Source organism: Papio anubis, chromosome 18 (genome assembly GCF_008728515.1).
Source record: "Papio anubis isolate 15944 chromosome 18, Panubis1.0, whole genome shotgun sequence".
Taxonomy (NCBI): domain Eukaryota; kingdom Metazoa; phylum Chordata; class Mammalia; order Primates; family Cercopithecidae; genus Papio; species Papio anubis.
Genome location: NC_044993.1, coordinates 1,382,133 through 1,396,765, shown reverse-complemented (window position 1 = coordinate 1,396,765; position 14,633 = coordinate 1,382,133). Strand labels below are relative to the sequence as shown.

The 14,633-nt window shown below is 51.5% G+C and overlaps 1 protein-coding gene across 2 annotated transcripts in view; it reads left to right on the top strand.

Moving 5' to 3' along the window:
- ZC3H18 (zinc finger CCCH-type containing 18) overlaps positions 1-14,633 on the top strand; it is a 68,669-nt gene that overhangs the window by 31,961 nt on the left and 22,075 nt on the right. For both annotated transcript variants that reach the window (XM_031658031.1, XM_031658030.1), the window contains 2 exons: positions 8,678-8,795; positions 11,025-11,293. In XM_031658031.1, the coding sequence (XP_031513891.1) occupies positions 8,678-8,795; positions 11,025-11,293 (387 nt within the window). The remainder of the gene's footprint in view (positions 1-8,677; positions 8,796-11,024; positions 11,294-14,633) is intronic.

Here is a 14,633-nt window from a genome sequence, read left to right as displayed (position 1 = left end):
CAGGCTGGAGTGCAGTGACACAATCTCGGCTCACTGCAGCCTTCGCCTCCATGGGTTCAAGCGATTCTCCTGCTTCAGTCTCCCAAGTAGCTGGGACTACAGGCGTACACCACCACACCCAGCTAATTTTTGTATTTTTAGTAGAGATGGGATTTCGCCATGTTGGCCAGGATGTTCTCGAACTCCTGACCTCAAGTGATCCGCCCACCTCGGCCTCCCAGAGTGCTGGGATCACAGGCGTGAACCATTGCGCCCGGCCCATTTATGCCTAGTGTTTAAAAATCCTGTCTTACAGAAGAAGTGCCTAGGTTGAAGGGTGGAAGTCAGACCTTGGGGGGATTGCGTGGCATACAAAGTGCTGTTTACAAAACTCTGCCTGTGGGCGGCCCGGTGAGGTTCAGAGCGGGGAACTGGATTGTAATTCGCTCAAATCTGAATTGGCGCTCCATTATGCTGAGGCCTTAGCAGCCCTGTACATTTCTGGTAGCTATTAGGGAATCATAATCACTGTGATTTCTGTCTGGAGTGATAATAAACGGCGCACAGAAAAGGAAGGCGTGCAGTGCGTGCACTCCAGGATTCGGCCCTGTTGACTTGGCCCTGCAAGGCCCTTCTCAAGGCCTTCTTGCTGCGAGCAGGCTCCCCTGGGCTTTCTGCCTGCGGGGGTTGGGGGAGGAAGCCCCGGTGGCCCACACCTGCCCCTGAAGGTGACAACTTAGAGGTTGAAGGGATAGGTATTTAAAGACTTGGTTAAAACGTGTACATTTTCTAATTAAATTTCATGTGGAATGTCAGATCACAGAAAGATGCATTGGAGTCAGAACTCTGCAGGATCCCCGGGGGTGTCTCCTGAAGCCCTGGAGGCCTTTGTGGTTTGTTGTTGTTGTTGTTAGATGTACGTATCGTGTTTCCTGCCCCAGAGCTCGTGCGCACAGAGGACTCTATAAATATGTGTGGGGAATGATGGAATGATGGATCTTAGAACCTGGGCATGATCCTTGACCTCTATTTCCAGTTTCCCTGACTGGAGCAGGGACCTGAAAACTGCCTGCTTGGAAGTGGTTCGGCAGGTCTCTCAGGTTTTTTGGAGTGCCCTCTGTGTGTGTTTTGCATATCAGTGTTGGTTACAGAAACAGGTGTCTCCCGTCCTGGCACCAGGTGACAGAAGCTGGCTCCTGGCTCTCTAGCTTCTCTCCCAGGAGCCAGTATCTACACTGTAGGAGGACCCCCAAATGCTAAAGCCTCGGCAGTCAGCGCTGAAAGGTTTTCACTGGTGTCTGAGAGCCAGATTTTTCTGTATGTTTGTGTTTTGTTTGTTTTTATAACTCTGCATGTTACAGTTAACCTGAGGCCTTTTGTGCCAGGCCTCCCCTGAGACCTGGTGAGTCAGGACCTCTGGGAACAGGGTCAGGGTGCATGTGTCACAGTGGCGAGGTGCCCTGGCTGTTTCTGATAGACACAATGGGAAGAACTGTCAGTCAGCGTCCTGCCAGGAGGGTGGAGAACACCCTATGATTGTCACAAAGAGCATCTAGGGGAAAGTTGGGTCCACCAGATGGCTGCAGAGGAAAACAGTGAGTGGAGGGAGCCAGTGTGACTGGGCTGCTGAGACCCAGAGGGAGGGAGGGAGCTGCGCTGCAAGCTCAGGCGTCTTGGTGCGTGCTGTTGGCAGGAGTGGCTCCCCATGTCACCCAGCCTTCTCGGTCCTACCCGTGCCCGCTTCAGGCTGGGCCTCACCTGGAACAGCTGGCAAAGCGGGCCACAGCTTGTAGGGTATGCAGGAGGGTGGCTGGCAGCCCAATTGGCCGTCAGGTTCCAGGGCCTTCATGGCACAGAAGAGGCCAAGCCAGCAACACTCGCATGCTGGAATCCTGCTGCGTGACAGGCTTTGCATCCGGTGCCCCTGACCTGTTTTGGGTCACAGCAGGCCAAGGTCAGGGCCATGTCCCTGCTGCACAGGTGAGGAGAGTGCAGCCTGGATTGATAGCTGTGACCTCCTGGCGTGGGGCCTCACCCTCAGCCACGGCTGTCCCGGCAGTAGGTGAGAGGTCAGGTTCTCAGCCCCACCCCGGACAGACTGAGTCTGAAACTCCAGGGAGAGCCCAGCCAGTGGTTTGTTAAAAACAAGCCCTCCAGGTAATTCTGAGAATCATTGATTTTAAGTAATTCCAGGGACATAAACCCTCTAAAGATACCACGTCATTTTATTCCCTAATGTTGAGGGTTTTCTGTTGGCTTTTTGAGATGAGGTCTTGCTATGTTGCTCAGGCTGGTCTCCAACTCCTGGACTCAAGCAGTCCTCGTGCCCGAGCCTTCTAAGTTGCTGGGAATATAGACGTTAGCCACCTGATGTTGAGTTTTGCAGATAATTGTCACGTAGAAGCACCTTCATGCAGGCAGGCTTTGCTTACTACGGGATGGAGTAAACACGTCATTGTAGAACCAGTGGAATATGGTGCCTGTTCAAGAAGTCTTCAGGAAATAGTCTGACACTGTATAAAGGACAAGAAAATCGTTTTTCCTTTTGTTGTTGTTGTTGTTTTCCTTTTTTTTTTTTGAGACAGAGTCTCGCTCTGTCGCCCAGGCTGGAGTGCAGTGGCGCCATCTTGGCTCACTGTAGGCTCCTGGGTTCACGCCATTCTCCTGCCCTAGTCTCCCGCGTAGCTGGGACGACAGGCACCCACCACCACACCCAGCTAATTTTTTGTGGTTTTTTTTTTTAGTAGAGATGGGGTTTCACTGTGTTAGCCAGGATGGTCTCGATCTCCTGACCTCGTGATCTGCCCACCTCAGCCTCCCAAAGTACTGGATTACAGGCATGAGCCACCACACCCAGCCTGTTTTTTCTTTATATCTCTTTTTGAATTAAAAATTCTCCTAGCAGGATCACTTAGTAAAAATAATACTTTGCAGCTGGGCGCGGTGGCTCACACCTGTAATGCCGGCACTCTGGGAGGCCGAGGCGGGCGGATTGCCTGAGCTCAGGAGTTCGAGACCAGTCTGAGCAACATGGTAAAACCCTGTCTCTACTAAAATACAGAAGAAATTAACAGGGCATGGTAGTGTGCTCCTGTAATCCCAGTTACTCGGGAGGCTGAGGCAGGAGAATTGCTTGACCCTGGCAGGCGGAGGTTGCAGTGAGCCAAGATTGTGCCACTGCACTCCAGCCTGGGCGGCAGAGTGAGACTCCATTTCTTTTTTTATTTTATTTTATTTTATGTTTTTTATTTATTTATTTATTTATTTATTTATTTTTTTGAGACTGGCAATGTGTGCCTGTAATCCCAGCTACTCAAGAGGCTGAGGTGGGAGAATCTCTTGAACCCGAGAAGTGGAGGTTGCAGCAACTGAGATGGTGCCACTGCACTCCAGCCTGGGCGACAGAGTGAGACTCTCAAAAAACAGAACAAAAAACTCTCACATATGTAAGACTTTAAGAAATGACGGCCAGGCGCGGTGGCTCACACCTGTAATCCCAGCACTTTGGGAGGCCGAGGCAGGCAGATCACAAGGTCAGGAGATTGAGACCATCCTGGCTAACACCGTGAAACCCCGTCTCTACTTAAAAAAAAAATACAAAAAAATTAGCCGGGCGTGGTGGCGGGCGCCTGTGGTCCCAGCTACTCGAGAGACTGAGGCATGAGAATGGCGTGAACCCGGGAGGCGGAACTTGCAGTGAGCCAAGATGGTGCCACTGCACTCCAGCCTGGGCAACTGAGTGAGACTCTGTCTTAAAAAAAAAAAAAAAAAAGGCCGGGCGCGGTGGCTCAAGCCTGTAATCCCAGCACTTTGGGAGGCCGAGACGGGCGGATCACGAGGTCAGGAGATCGAGACCATCCTGGCTAACACGGTGAAACCCCGTCTCTACTAAAAATACAAAAAACTAGCCGGGCGCGGTGGCGGGCGCCTGTAGTCCCAGCTACTCGGGAGGCTGAGGCAGGAGAATGGCGTGAACCCGGGAGGCGGAGCTTGCAGTGAGCTGAGATCGCGCCACTGCACTCCAGCCTGGGCGACAGAGCGAGACTCCGTCTCAAAAAAAAAAAAGAGAAATGTCGTCTTTGCATAGGGCTGCTGTACCCAGAATGTTCTACCTGTCCAATAGGGACATGTGACCCAAAGACACGAGGGGCCTCTGGTGTGCACAGGATGTCGCCTGTGAGAAATGCGGTCGTCAGTAGTAGCTCCACCGTGAACAGAGTTTCTGATTAAATCAGCCTCAGGCTGTCAGGCCATGGCCAGGGCCACGGACTGGGCCCTGCCAACTTCCCATACGCCCCCAGCACAGGAAGTGGTGCCGTGCCAGTGTATTAGAGGCGGGAGTGCAGGCTGCTATTCTTTGGAGTAGGATGTCAGGCTGGGATACAGAGAAACCAGAACAGTAATTTTCAAAAAGCACCCTCCCTTTCCTCAGGTGACAGGTCTGCCAGATGCTCGTCGAGCACCTCCTTTGTCCCAGAGGCTTACCTGAGAGAGTACACGTGGATTTCCCTGGGATTTGCTGGTGCTCTGTAGGGAAGCCCCCTGAGTGAGCAGGGAGGGAGGGTTGGGCTACATGGAGAGTGAGACAGGGCCTGCTCCACATGGGCAAGCCCACAGTCCCACAGACTCTGAGGGCTGATGGGTGTATGGGTGCCCAGGCATTGCTGTGGCCTCTTCATGCCTTCGGGGACCTCATCCCCTGCCTTCACTTTCAGTAGCCAACATTGCAACAGGAAGGTGGGCAACAGGCAGGTGGGCACCACCCAGACCATGCTGGGTGGGGTGAGGGACAAGAGGCAGCAGGGGGCTGCATCACTGCTCCCTTAGTGAACTGCCTGGGACCCTCCTTTTCACCTTGGGTCTCTGCAGCAGGCAGGGGCATGTGAGCACCTGACTCCCACCCTTTGCAGAGCACAGCCTTCCTCCACCTGGGTTGAGGTCAGCATGATTTCAACCTGAATTGTGCAAATGCACAATTTCATTGTGTAATATTGCATAACCCTTAGATTAAAAGTGGGTCATGTTCGACATTTTAGAACTTTTTCTAGTACTTCTTGAGCTCCAGTTTCCTTGTCATTGAAATGAAATGGTTAAACAAAGTGATCTCCAAGCTCCAAACATCTGATTCTTACACGTTCTCTAATTGCTCAACTTTTCACCTGCCATGCCTCTCCCTGGGCAGGGCTGTGGGCAGAAACTACCTGCCTCTGGTGGGCGTGTCCAATAGTTCCTCTCGGCCAGGACCTCGGGTTCTCCCCTCCAGCGAGGAGTAGTTTACTCCACGTGCCAGTGCTGAGTCTGACACTGCCCAGACCTCTGGGGACGTGGGGCCTGTGGAGTGCAGAATGCATGTGTGTGCACAGGACGCTGTTGGTGCTGGCTGGTTAAGTGGTGACTGCAGAATGAGGCGCGAGCCTCCCATTTGCTGCGAGCCAGCTTTGCCCAAGCTCGCTTGATCACAGAACCCTTTTCTCAAAAGGCCCATTAACATTTTGGGTTCCCTAAAACAGTTTGGGAAGTGTTTGTGCAGACCATGATACTGCCCAGTAGCATTTATTTTTAAATTGAATTAAATACCCTTCCAAATTCATTTCAAGAGTGTTTCAGAATTTTTCACGATAGTGCTGAGGAGTCCGTTGTTGGCATGGTTGCAATTCCTGGTGGCGTGCTGTGTTGACACGTTCTCCAGCACGCGGTTGCGGTTCCCGGTGGCGTGCCGTGGTGGCACGTTCTCTAGAGCGCAGTTGCGGTTCCCGGTGGCGTGCCGTGGTGGCACGTTCTCTAGCACGCGGTTGCGGTTCCCGGTGGCGTGCCGTGGTGGCACGTTCTCTAGAGCGCAGTTGCGGTTCCCGGTGGCGTGCTGTGTTGACACATTCTCCAGCACGCGGTTGCGGTTCCCGGTGGCGTGCCGTGGTGGCACGTTCTCTAGAGCGCATGCTGCGGAGCAGATGGTTCTGAGGCAGCCCCGCTGAGGAAATGCTGTGTGCCTCCTTCCTATCCACTCACCCATGACTTCCAGAAAGCCTGCAGGAAAGAGGCCTTTTCATTTTGCTTCAGTGCAGTTTCCCAAAAACAAATTTGCCAGCACAGCCCTCTTGTCAGAGAACACACACCCTCACACTCATTTTGGGAAAGGCTTTTCTGCCTTGCTGGGCTCATGCAATCCTCCTGCCTCAGCCCGCCAAGTAGTTGGGGCCACAGCCGTGCGCCTCCAGACCTGGCTAATTTTGTATTTTTGTAGACACGGGGTTTCGCATGCTGTCCAGGCTTCCTCTTCGTTTTTATGTAGCATGATGTCATGTCGCCACAGGTCTCTACAGATCTTTACTGAGTATCATAATTCAGTGTGATTTGAGTAGTGTGCACATTCCATTGAATGAGGTCGGACTGATTGGAATGAACTGAAGCTGTGTCCTTTGGGAGAGCCAGTGCTAGGCCATGTGGAGAGTTGAGGAGATGACCTCGAGGGTGTTAGTGGCCACCTATAGCTGGAGCCACCGCAAGCCATGATGCATCAGGTTCCCACCCAGTCTACCCAAAGCAGAGGGTTGGCCTGCGGCTGAGACTACCCTGGAGGGGTGTCCAGGGACCTCCTGTTGCTGGTGTGCACCTTGTTTCCTCTGCTCTGCAGGAAAGGAGGTGCAGAGTTGTGGGCCCCGCCAGGAGCTTAGAGCAGACCCCACCACCCTGTGCGCAGTGGGGAAGACAGCCTGACCTTCCCAGCAGCGGGGCAGTTGACCCCTCCCGGTTCGAGGAAGAATCCCCTCTGTCGCTGAGACGCCACCTCTCTGGGCGTGCCTGGGTCTGTGTCTGGACCTCCTGCCTGCTTCTTCTGGCCGCCGGTTTTCATGTGCTGCGATGGCACTGGCTTAATTATACAGGCTTTTTAGGATGTTTAATGTCTCAGAGGTCGTGTCTGGCATGTCTTCATTTCCAGGGTTTTCTTGGCTGGTCTTGGGGTCTGATTTTTCACGTGAACTTGGGTGTCAGCTTGTCTGGCTCCGTAAAGAGGCTCGTTGGTGTTTTTGCTGGGATTGTGTTACATTTATAAGTCAGCATAGGAAGGACTGACTTGTGGGCAATTCCGAGCTGTCCTGTCCCAGTGCAAGAGGCGTCTCCCCATTTATTCACGCACGCTTCGTGTCTCTCAGAGGTGTCTCCCCATTTGTTCATGCACACTTTGTGTCAGAGACGTCTCCTTATTTATTTATTTATTTATTTTTATTTATTTATTTATTTTTTTGAGACGGAGTCTCGCTCTGCCGCCCAGGCTGGAGTGCAGTGGCCGGATCTCAGCTCACTGCAAGCTCCGCCTCCCGGGTTCACGCCATTCTCCTGCCTCAGCCTCCCGAGTAGCTGGGACTACAGGCACCCGCCACCTCGCCCGGCTAGTTTTTTGTATTTCTTAATAGAGACGGGGTTTCACCATGTTAACCAGGATGGTCTCGATCTCCTGACCTCGTGATCTGCCCGTCTCGGCCTCCCAAAGTGCTGGGATTACAGGCTTGAGCCACCGCGCCCAGCCGCGTCTCCTCATTTATTCACACACACTTCATGTCAGGTGTCTCTCCATTTATTCACAAAGGCGTCTCTCCACTTATTCACACACTGTTCGTGTCTCTCAGGCGTCTCCCCATTTATTCACGCGCGCTTTGTATCTCTCAGGAATGAGCTCTGCACGTTTCTGGTGAAATATGTTAATATTTTATTCCTCAGTATTTTTTTCTTCTTTGTTGCTATTGTAAATGTGGTTTTCTCCACTCTGCCTCCTAACTGGTTATAATCTGTGTCTATGAAGACACTGATTTCTATGTTAATTTTTTTAATCCTCTGCCTTTCCAAATTTCTTTTTTGTGTATTTGAATTGGCTTTATCAGGTCTCTGGGTTTTCGTGTGTAGCATCTTATCGTTGTGCGAATCTGAGCTCGCTTTGCTCCTTGTTTGTGTGTTCTTGTGCGTCTGTGGGCTCCCCTTGTCCAGTCAGGTGGTGCCTCCACACAGGGACAGGTGGTTGCGGAGACTCCTGGGGGAGCTCCTCCTGTTCTCCAGTGAGTAAGGTGCTGGCTTTAGTTCCAAAGTGTGTCAGTATATTTTTATCATGCTAAAGTATCACTTCCTTGTTTGTTTGTTTGTTTGTTTAATTTTTGAGACGGAGTTTCACTCTTGTTGCCCAGGCCGGAATGCAGTGGCACGATCTCGGCTCACGGCAACCTCCGCCTCCCGGGTTCAAGTGATTCTCCGGCCTCAGCCTCTTGAGTAGCTGGGATTACAGGCATGCACCACCACATCCGGCTAATTTTGTATTTTTAGTAGAAACGGGGTTTCTCCGTGTTGGTCGGGCTGGTCTCAAACTCCCGACCTCAGGTGATCCACCCGCCTCGGCCTCCCAAAGTGCTGGGATTATAGGCATGAGCCACCGCACCCGGCCCTCACTTCCTATTTTCTTGAGTATTTTTATCAAAAAGGCTATTGAATTTTTATCAGATGTTTTTGTCATCTGTGAAAAGAACCCTTTGACTTTTGGCCTGCTCTTACATGTAGTTTGTGGATGGATTTCCTAACCTTGAGCTAACCTTGCACTCCTGGAGTAAACCCCACTGAGTCACGGTCTGTTACTTTCTGTCCCTAATGTTTCATGTGGTCTTGTTATACCAGTGTTCCTAAGTGACGAGAGTTCTTTTTCATTGGCCCTTTTCAGACTCGAGCCTTATGCGGACCCTTATTATGACTATGAAATTGAGCGGTTTTGGCGTGGCGGACAGTATGAGAATTTCAGGGTGCAGTATACAGAAACAGAGCCGTACCATAATTACCGAGTAAGTATGACTTAAATATCCAGATACGAACTTCATGATCTGTTCATTAAAGTCATCCCTTTTTATTTATAGTAGAAAATATAGGGCTTTATATGAGCTTATAGAGTCAGCACAGTGTACCAATTTCAAAACCAAATTGATTGTTATGGAGAACTAATTCAGAGCCAGCGATTAAATCAATGGTCATTTGAACAAGGACTTGCCTGAAAACTGGTTCTTGCTATAGTTTTGGGAGGTTTTTTTTGGTTTTTGTTTTTTGTTTTTTGAGATGGGGTCTCACTCTGTCACCCAGGCTGGAGTGCACTGACGCAATCTCGGCTCACTGCAACCTCTACCTTCTGGGTTCAAGCGATTCTCCTGCCTCAGCCTCCTGAGTAGCTGGAACCACACGCATGCACCACCATGCCCAGCTAATTTTTTGTATTTTTTTGTAAAGACGGGATTTTACCATGTTTCCCAGGATGGTTTTGAACTCCTGAGCTCAAGCAATCCACTTGTCTCAGCCTCCCAGAGTGCTGGGATTACAGATATGAGCCACTGCGCCCGTCCTGGTTTTTTCTTTTTCTTTCTTTCTGTCTTTCTTTCTTTTTTCTTTTTTCTTTTTTGGAGATGGAGTTAACTCTGTTGCCCAGGCTGGAGTCCAATGGCATGATCTCAGCTCACTGCAACCTCCGCCTCCCAGGTTCAAGTGATTCTCCTGCCTCAGCCTCCTGAGTTGCTGGGATTACAGGTGCCCACCATCACACCTGGCTAATTTTTTGTATTTTTAATAGAGATGGGGTTTTGCCATGTTGGTCAGGCCGGTCTCAAACTCCCGACCTCAGGTGATCTACCTGCCTCGGCCTCCCAAAGTGCTGGGATTACAGGTGTGAGCCCCGGAACCCAGCTCGGCCTGGTTTTGAAAATGAGATTTGCCAGTATACTTAATGATGCCTGTGTCTCCCTGATGGGGTGTGTCACTCTTCCCTGCCCCTCAGTGATCCCGTTTAGGATGTGGCGGCTGTTTTCATCTACTTCAGCCAGCTTGTTAAGTGTGTTCCTGCGGGCCTGCTGCACCTCACTGCTCTCATGGAAGACTGGTCTATACTGAGATTTCCTCCCTGGAAATCTCCCTGGTCTGAGCCTCAGTTTAGCGTATTGATGAATTAAGTGCTTCAGACTGTGAGTTCCTCATCTTAACTGTTAGGGTGATTTGACGAAGTGCTCCAGGGAAGGGTCAGTTAGAAGCTGCTGTGTAGTTCCTGCTCTGTGACTGCGGGGACAGTCATGAGCTTTGAGGACCAGGTGCAGCTGTCTCCTCAGGAGCCCATCAGGGTGAGCTCACCGAGAGGAGAGGGCCCTATTGTGCCGGAGAAGTCCCCCTGCTCGATCCTCTCGTGCCCCGTCTCTCCATAGAGCAGCTTCCTCATTGCAGGTGGGCTGCAGGGTTCTGCTCCCTACCCCTGGGCAGGGCACCCTGGAATGTGGGAGAAAGCCCCAGGAATCCCTTTCCACTGCGTTCTTCTCTGCTGTGTCCGAGGGAGGGGCAGCAGGGAGGCTGGGGGTGCACCCCACATCTCCCCAGCAGAGGCCTCGAGCCTGAAACTCGTCAGGTGCACTGTAATTGGACTTTATTCAGTTTTAACCTTGAATATTAGAGCAAATGAATGAGTAAGAGCAAAGAGAAAGTTGGAAAGGGCATCTGAGGATTGTACTAGAAGAACAGGAGCAGCCTTTTGGATGCCCGCTCTGCTCCAGAGGCAGGGCATGTGCACTGCTGTGGCTGCACCCACCTGGGACAAGCCTGGAACTCCCGTCTCTGGATGGACGAATGGATTTGCCCAGGCCACATGGCAGAAGGCCATCTGTCCCAGCGGCATTGGGCTGTGACTGCAGAACTGCTGCCTTGAGTTAGTCTAGAATTGGCGGTTGGGATGATTTCACTCCTAGTTCGTGTTTGCTCTAATTTGGCATCTGACCCGGTTTTTAACATTGTGTTTTAAGGAGAGAGTTGGGAATTAGATCCCCACTGGAGGGTGCTCCCTGATCCTGCCTCTCTCTTGCCATCTCCTCTGTACTCCACCGCAGAGTTCAGCCATAGTCGTGTGCACTTGGCGTTTTGTGTGTAGGTTTGTGGGGTTTAGGTGTGATTTTGTGACACAGATCGCGTGGTGTTGGAGCCAGGGCTTTCAGTGCCTCAGTCACCCAAATAACGCACTGTGTCCCCATGTGTTTGGCTTTTTAACAAAGGAAAGGGAGCGGGAGCGAGAGAGAGAGAACAGACAGCGTGAGCGCGAGCGGGAGCGGGAGCGGGACCGAGAGCGGGAGCGCCGGCAGAGGGAGCGTGAGCGAGAGCGGGAGCGTGAGCGCGACAAGGAGCGGCAGCGGAGGAAGGAGGAGTGGGAGCGTGAGCGAGCCAAGCGGGACGAGAAGGACCGGCAGCACCGTGACCGCGACCGGGAGAAGGAGCGGGAGAAGGAGAAGGGGAAACCCAAGCCCCGCTCCCCGCAGCCACCAAGGTAGACCGTGGTTCCCGAAGCCCAGGGGTGTGGGGGGTCCGGCACGCTGTCTGTACCTAGCCCCTCGACCTGCAGGTCCGGCACGTGGTCTGTACCTAGCCCCCCGACCTGCAGGTCCGGCACGCGGTCTGTACCTAGCCCCCCGACCTGCGCTTCCACTCTGCTGCCCACAGCTTTGGAGCCCAGGGGACGAGTGCAGGCCCACGGCCCGAACCTGTGGTTCCAAACCCAAAGCTCTCTGACGCAGGGCCTTTCTGTAAAACTCCCAAGGTGGTGACATCTGGCCTGAGCTCCTGGGAGGCTGTTCTTGTTCTAGGGGATCTCACTGATGTGAAAGTGCTTACAGTCCACATGCAAACATCAGTGTGCTTTAACAGACACTGCCCTTGTATACCACGCATGGTGTGTAACTCACACCCTGGGCGCCATGTTACTGTTCTCAGCAGAGTTCTGAATTCCAAAGCACGCCTGGCCCCCGGAGCTTGGGACTGGGCTCAGGTGCTGTGGGGTGTCCGTGTTGCTGGCCAAGGGGAGGCGCTCCAGCAGCCGGCATGCAGGGGAGAGCTGGGGTCCTGCCGTTTCCTTTGTGGAGTGGGTGCCTTGGGTGCAGAATGATCCTTGCTGCCAGCTGCTGGGGGAACAGCGAAGACCCATGAGACAGGCAGGCGCTGGGGCTCGGGACAGCCGTTTTTTCCCTTCAAATATACTTGACTATTCGAGCAGAATGGATGGGCCTCTGGACATTAGAGTACTGGATGATGTTTTTTGTGGGTGTTTCTTACAACTTTATTGAAATATAATTCATGTACCATGCAACATACCCATTTAAAGTGTACAATTCAGTGGTTTCTAGAATATTCAGAGTTGTGCAGCCATCATCACAATCAATATGGGAACACTTTTGTCTCCCAGAGTGAAACCTTACGGTGGCTTACACTTGTATCCCTGCACTTTAGGAGGTTGAGGCAAGTGGATTGCTTGAAGCCGGGAGTTTGAGATCAGCCTGGGTAGCAAAGGAAGACCCCATCTCTATTAAAAAAAAAAAAGAAAATTAAAAATTAGCCGGGCGAGTTGGCATGAGCCTGTGGTCCCAGCTACTCAGGAGGCCAAGGCAGGAAGATTATGGGATCGCCTAGGTGTTGGAGGCTGCCATGAGCTACCCTCGCACAGCTGCACTCCAGCCTGGGTGACAGAGCGAGACCCTGTATCTTAAAAAAAAAAAAAAATTGTTTTAAAAAAATCTAGGCTGGGCACGGTGGCTCACGCTTGTAATCCCAACACTTTGGGCGGCCAAGGTGGACAGATTGCTTGAGCTCAGGAGTTGGAGATCAGCCTGGGCAACATGGCAAAATCCCGTCTCTACAAAAAAATACAAAAAGTTAGGGCGTGGTAGTGCGCCACTGTGGTCCCAGCTACTCAGGAGACTAATGCAGGAGGATTGCTTAAGCCCAGAAGGTTGAGTTGAGGTTGCAGTGAGCCAAGATTGTGCCGTGGCACTCTAGCCTGGGTAACAGAGTAAGACTCTGTCAAAAAAAAAAAAAAGAAGAGGAAACCTTGTACCCATCAGCAGTCACTCTCTACTTTGCCCACACTTCCCAGTCTCTTAGCAGCTTTGTGTCTCTAGGGATCTGCCCGTTCAGAACATTTTGTAGGAACAAGTGTGCGATATACATGGCCTTTTGTAACCGGCCTCTTTCACTTCGAGCGTTTTTAACATTTGTCCACGCTGTGGCGTGGGTCAGTGCTTTACTCCTCCGTGGACACACCGCGTCGCGTTTCTCCCTTCGTCTGTTGATGGACATTGAGTTGTTTCCACCTCTTGGCTGTTGTGAATGTGAATTTGTGTGCAGGTTTTTGTGTGGACGTAGGTTTTCATTTTTCTTGGGCGTGTACCTCAGTGTGGAATTGCTAGATCATGTGGTCACTCTGTGTTTAGCGATTTGAGAAACCCCCAGACTGTTGTGCACAGCAGCTGCACCTTTTACATTCCCGCTGGCCGCGTAGGAGGGCGCCATCTCTCCACATCCTTGTCTACACTTGCTGTTGTCCGTCTTGTTGATGACAGCTGTCTTGGTGGGCGTGATGTCTCCCTGCTGTTGAGATTTGTATTTCTCTGATGGCAGATGATAACGAGAGCATTTTTTCTGTGCTTATCGACCATTTGTATATCTTCTTTGGAGGAATGCTTATTCAGATCCTTTGCTCGTTTTTTAATTTGTTTTTATTGTTGAGTGGTAACAGTCCTTTATGTATTCCAGATACAAGTCCCTTATCAGGTATATGATGTGCAATTCCAATTAATGTTTTCTTTTTGTTGCTTATGGTTTTGGTGTCATGTAGGAGACTGTTGCTTAATACAGGATCATAAAGATTTACTGCCGTGTTCTCTTCTAAGAGTTTCATGGTTTTAGCTCTTACACATAGGTCTTTTTGATCCAGCCTGGGTGACCCTGTCTCAAAAAGGAGGGGTTCGATGAGATCATGAACATTGCTCCGTCTCAGGGTTGGTTTGTGTCAGCGTCCCCGTGGCAGTGAAATGCAAGGCGGGATCAAGGCATTTCCTTATTGGGAAACAGCCCAAGACTCTTCCAGGGTCATGGCCTGCAGGACTTCCCAGTCAGGAGTCTGTACTTGCAACTCAGGGATGTTGTTTGACTTGGCTCTCATCAAAATCCACATTTGGACCTACACCTTCCAATAACGCTGGACTCTGCTAGACCTGCAGGCGTGGGCAGCTTCATGGCTGGAGCCACACAGTGGCCACACTTGGAGGGGCCACAGTTCTCACGCTCCCCTCAGAGACCTGGCAGCCATCAGGACCTGCGACTGTGGCTCTGGAAGCATTTGCATTCACCCACGGGACAGAAACAAGCCCGTCGTCCACATCGTCTTGTCCGTGTGGCTGGACGACACCCGCTCTTATGTACAGTGGAACACAAGTCGTTTTACTCTTTTCTGAAAGTCAGCTTTCAGGCAGGACTTCGCAGGCCTTTGTTTCAGGGTCACTCATGGCTGTAGCTGCTGCTTAGCTGGTGGCCCAGTTTTGACTGTTTTCATTCTCCAACTCACAATGAATGGACTTCCCTAAATGTGCTGTATTTTATCATACTCTCCTAACATTAGGCAAAGTAATCTTTTCAAAGAACATTCAGGGCCGGGCGCGGTGGCTCACGCCTATAATCCCAGCACTTTGAGAGGCCGAGGTGGGCAGATCACAAGGTCAGGAGATCGAGACCATCCTGGTTAACATGGTGAAACCCCGTCTCTACTAAAAATACAAAAAATTAGCCAGGCGTGGTGGCAGGCACCTATAGTCCCAGCTACTCGGGAGGCTGAGGCA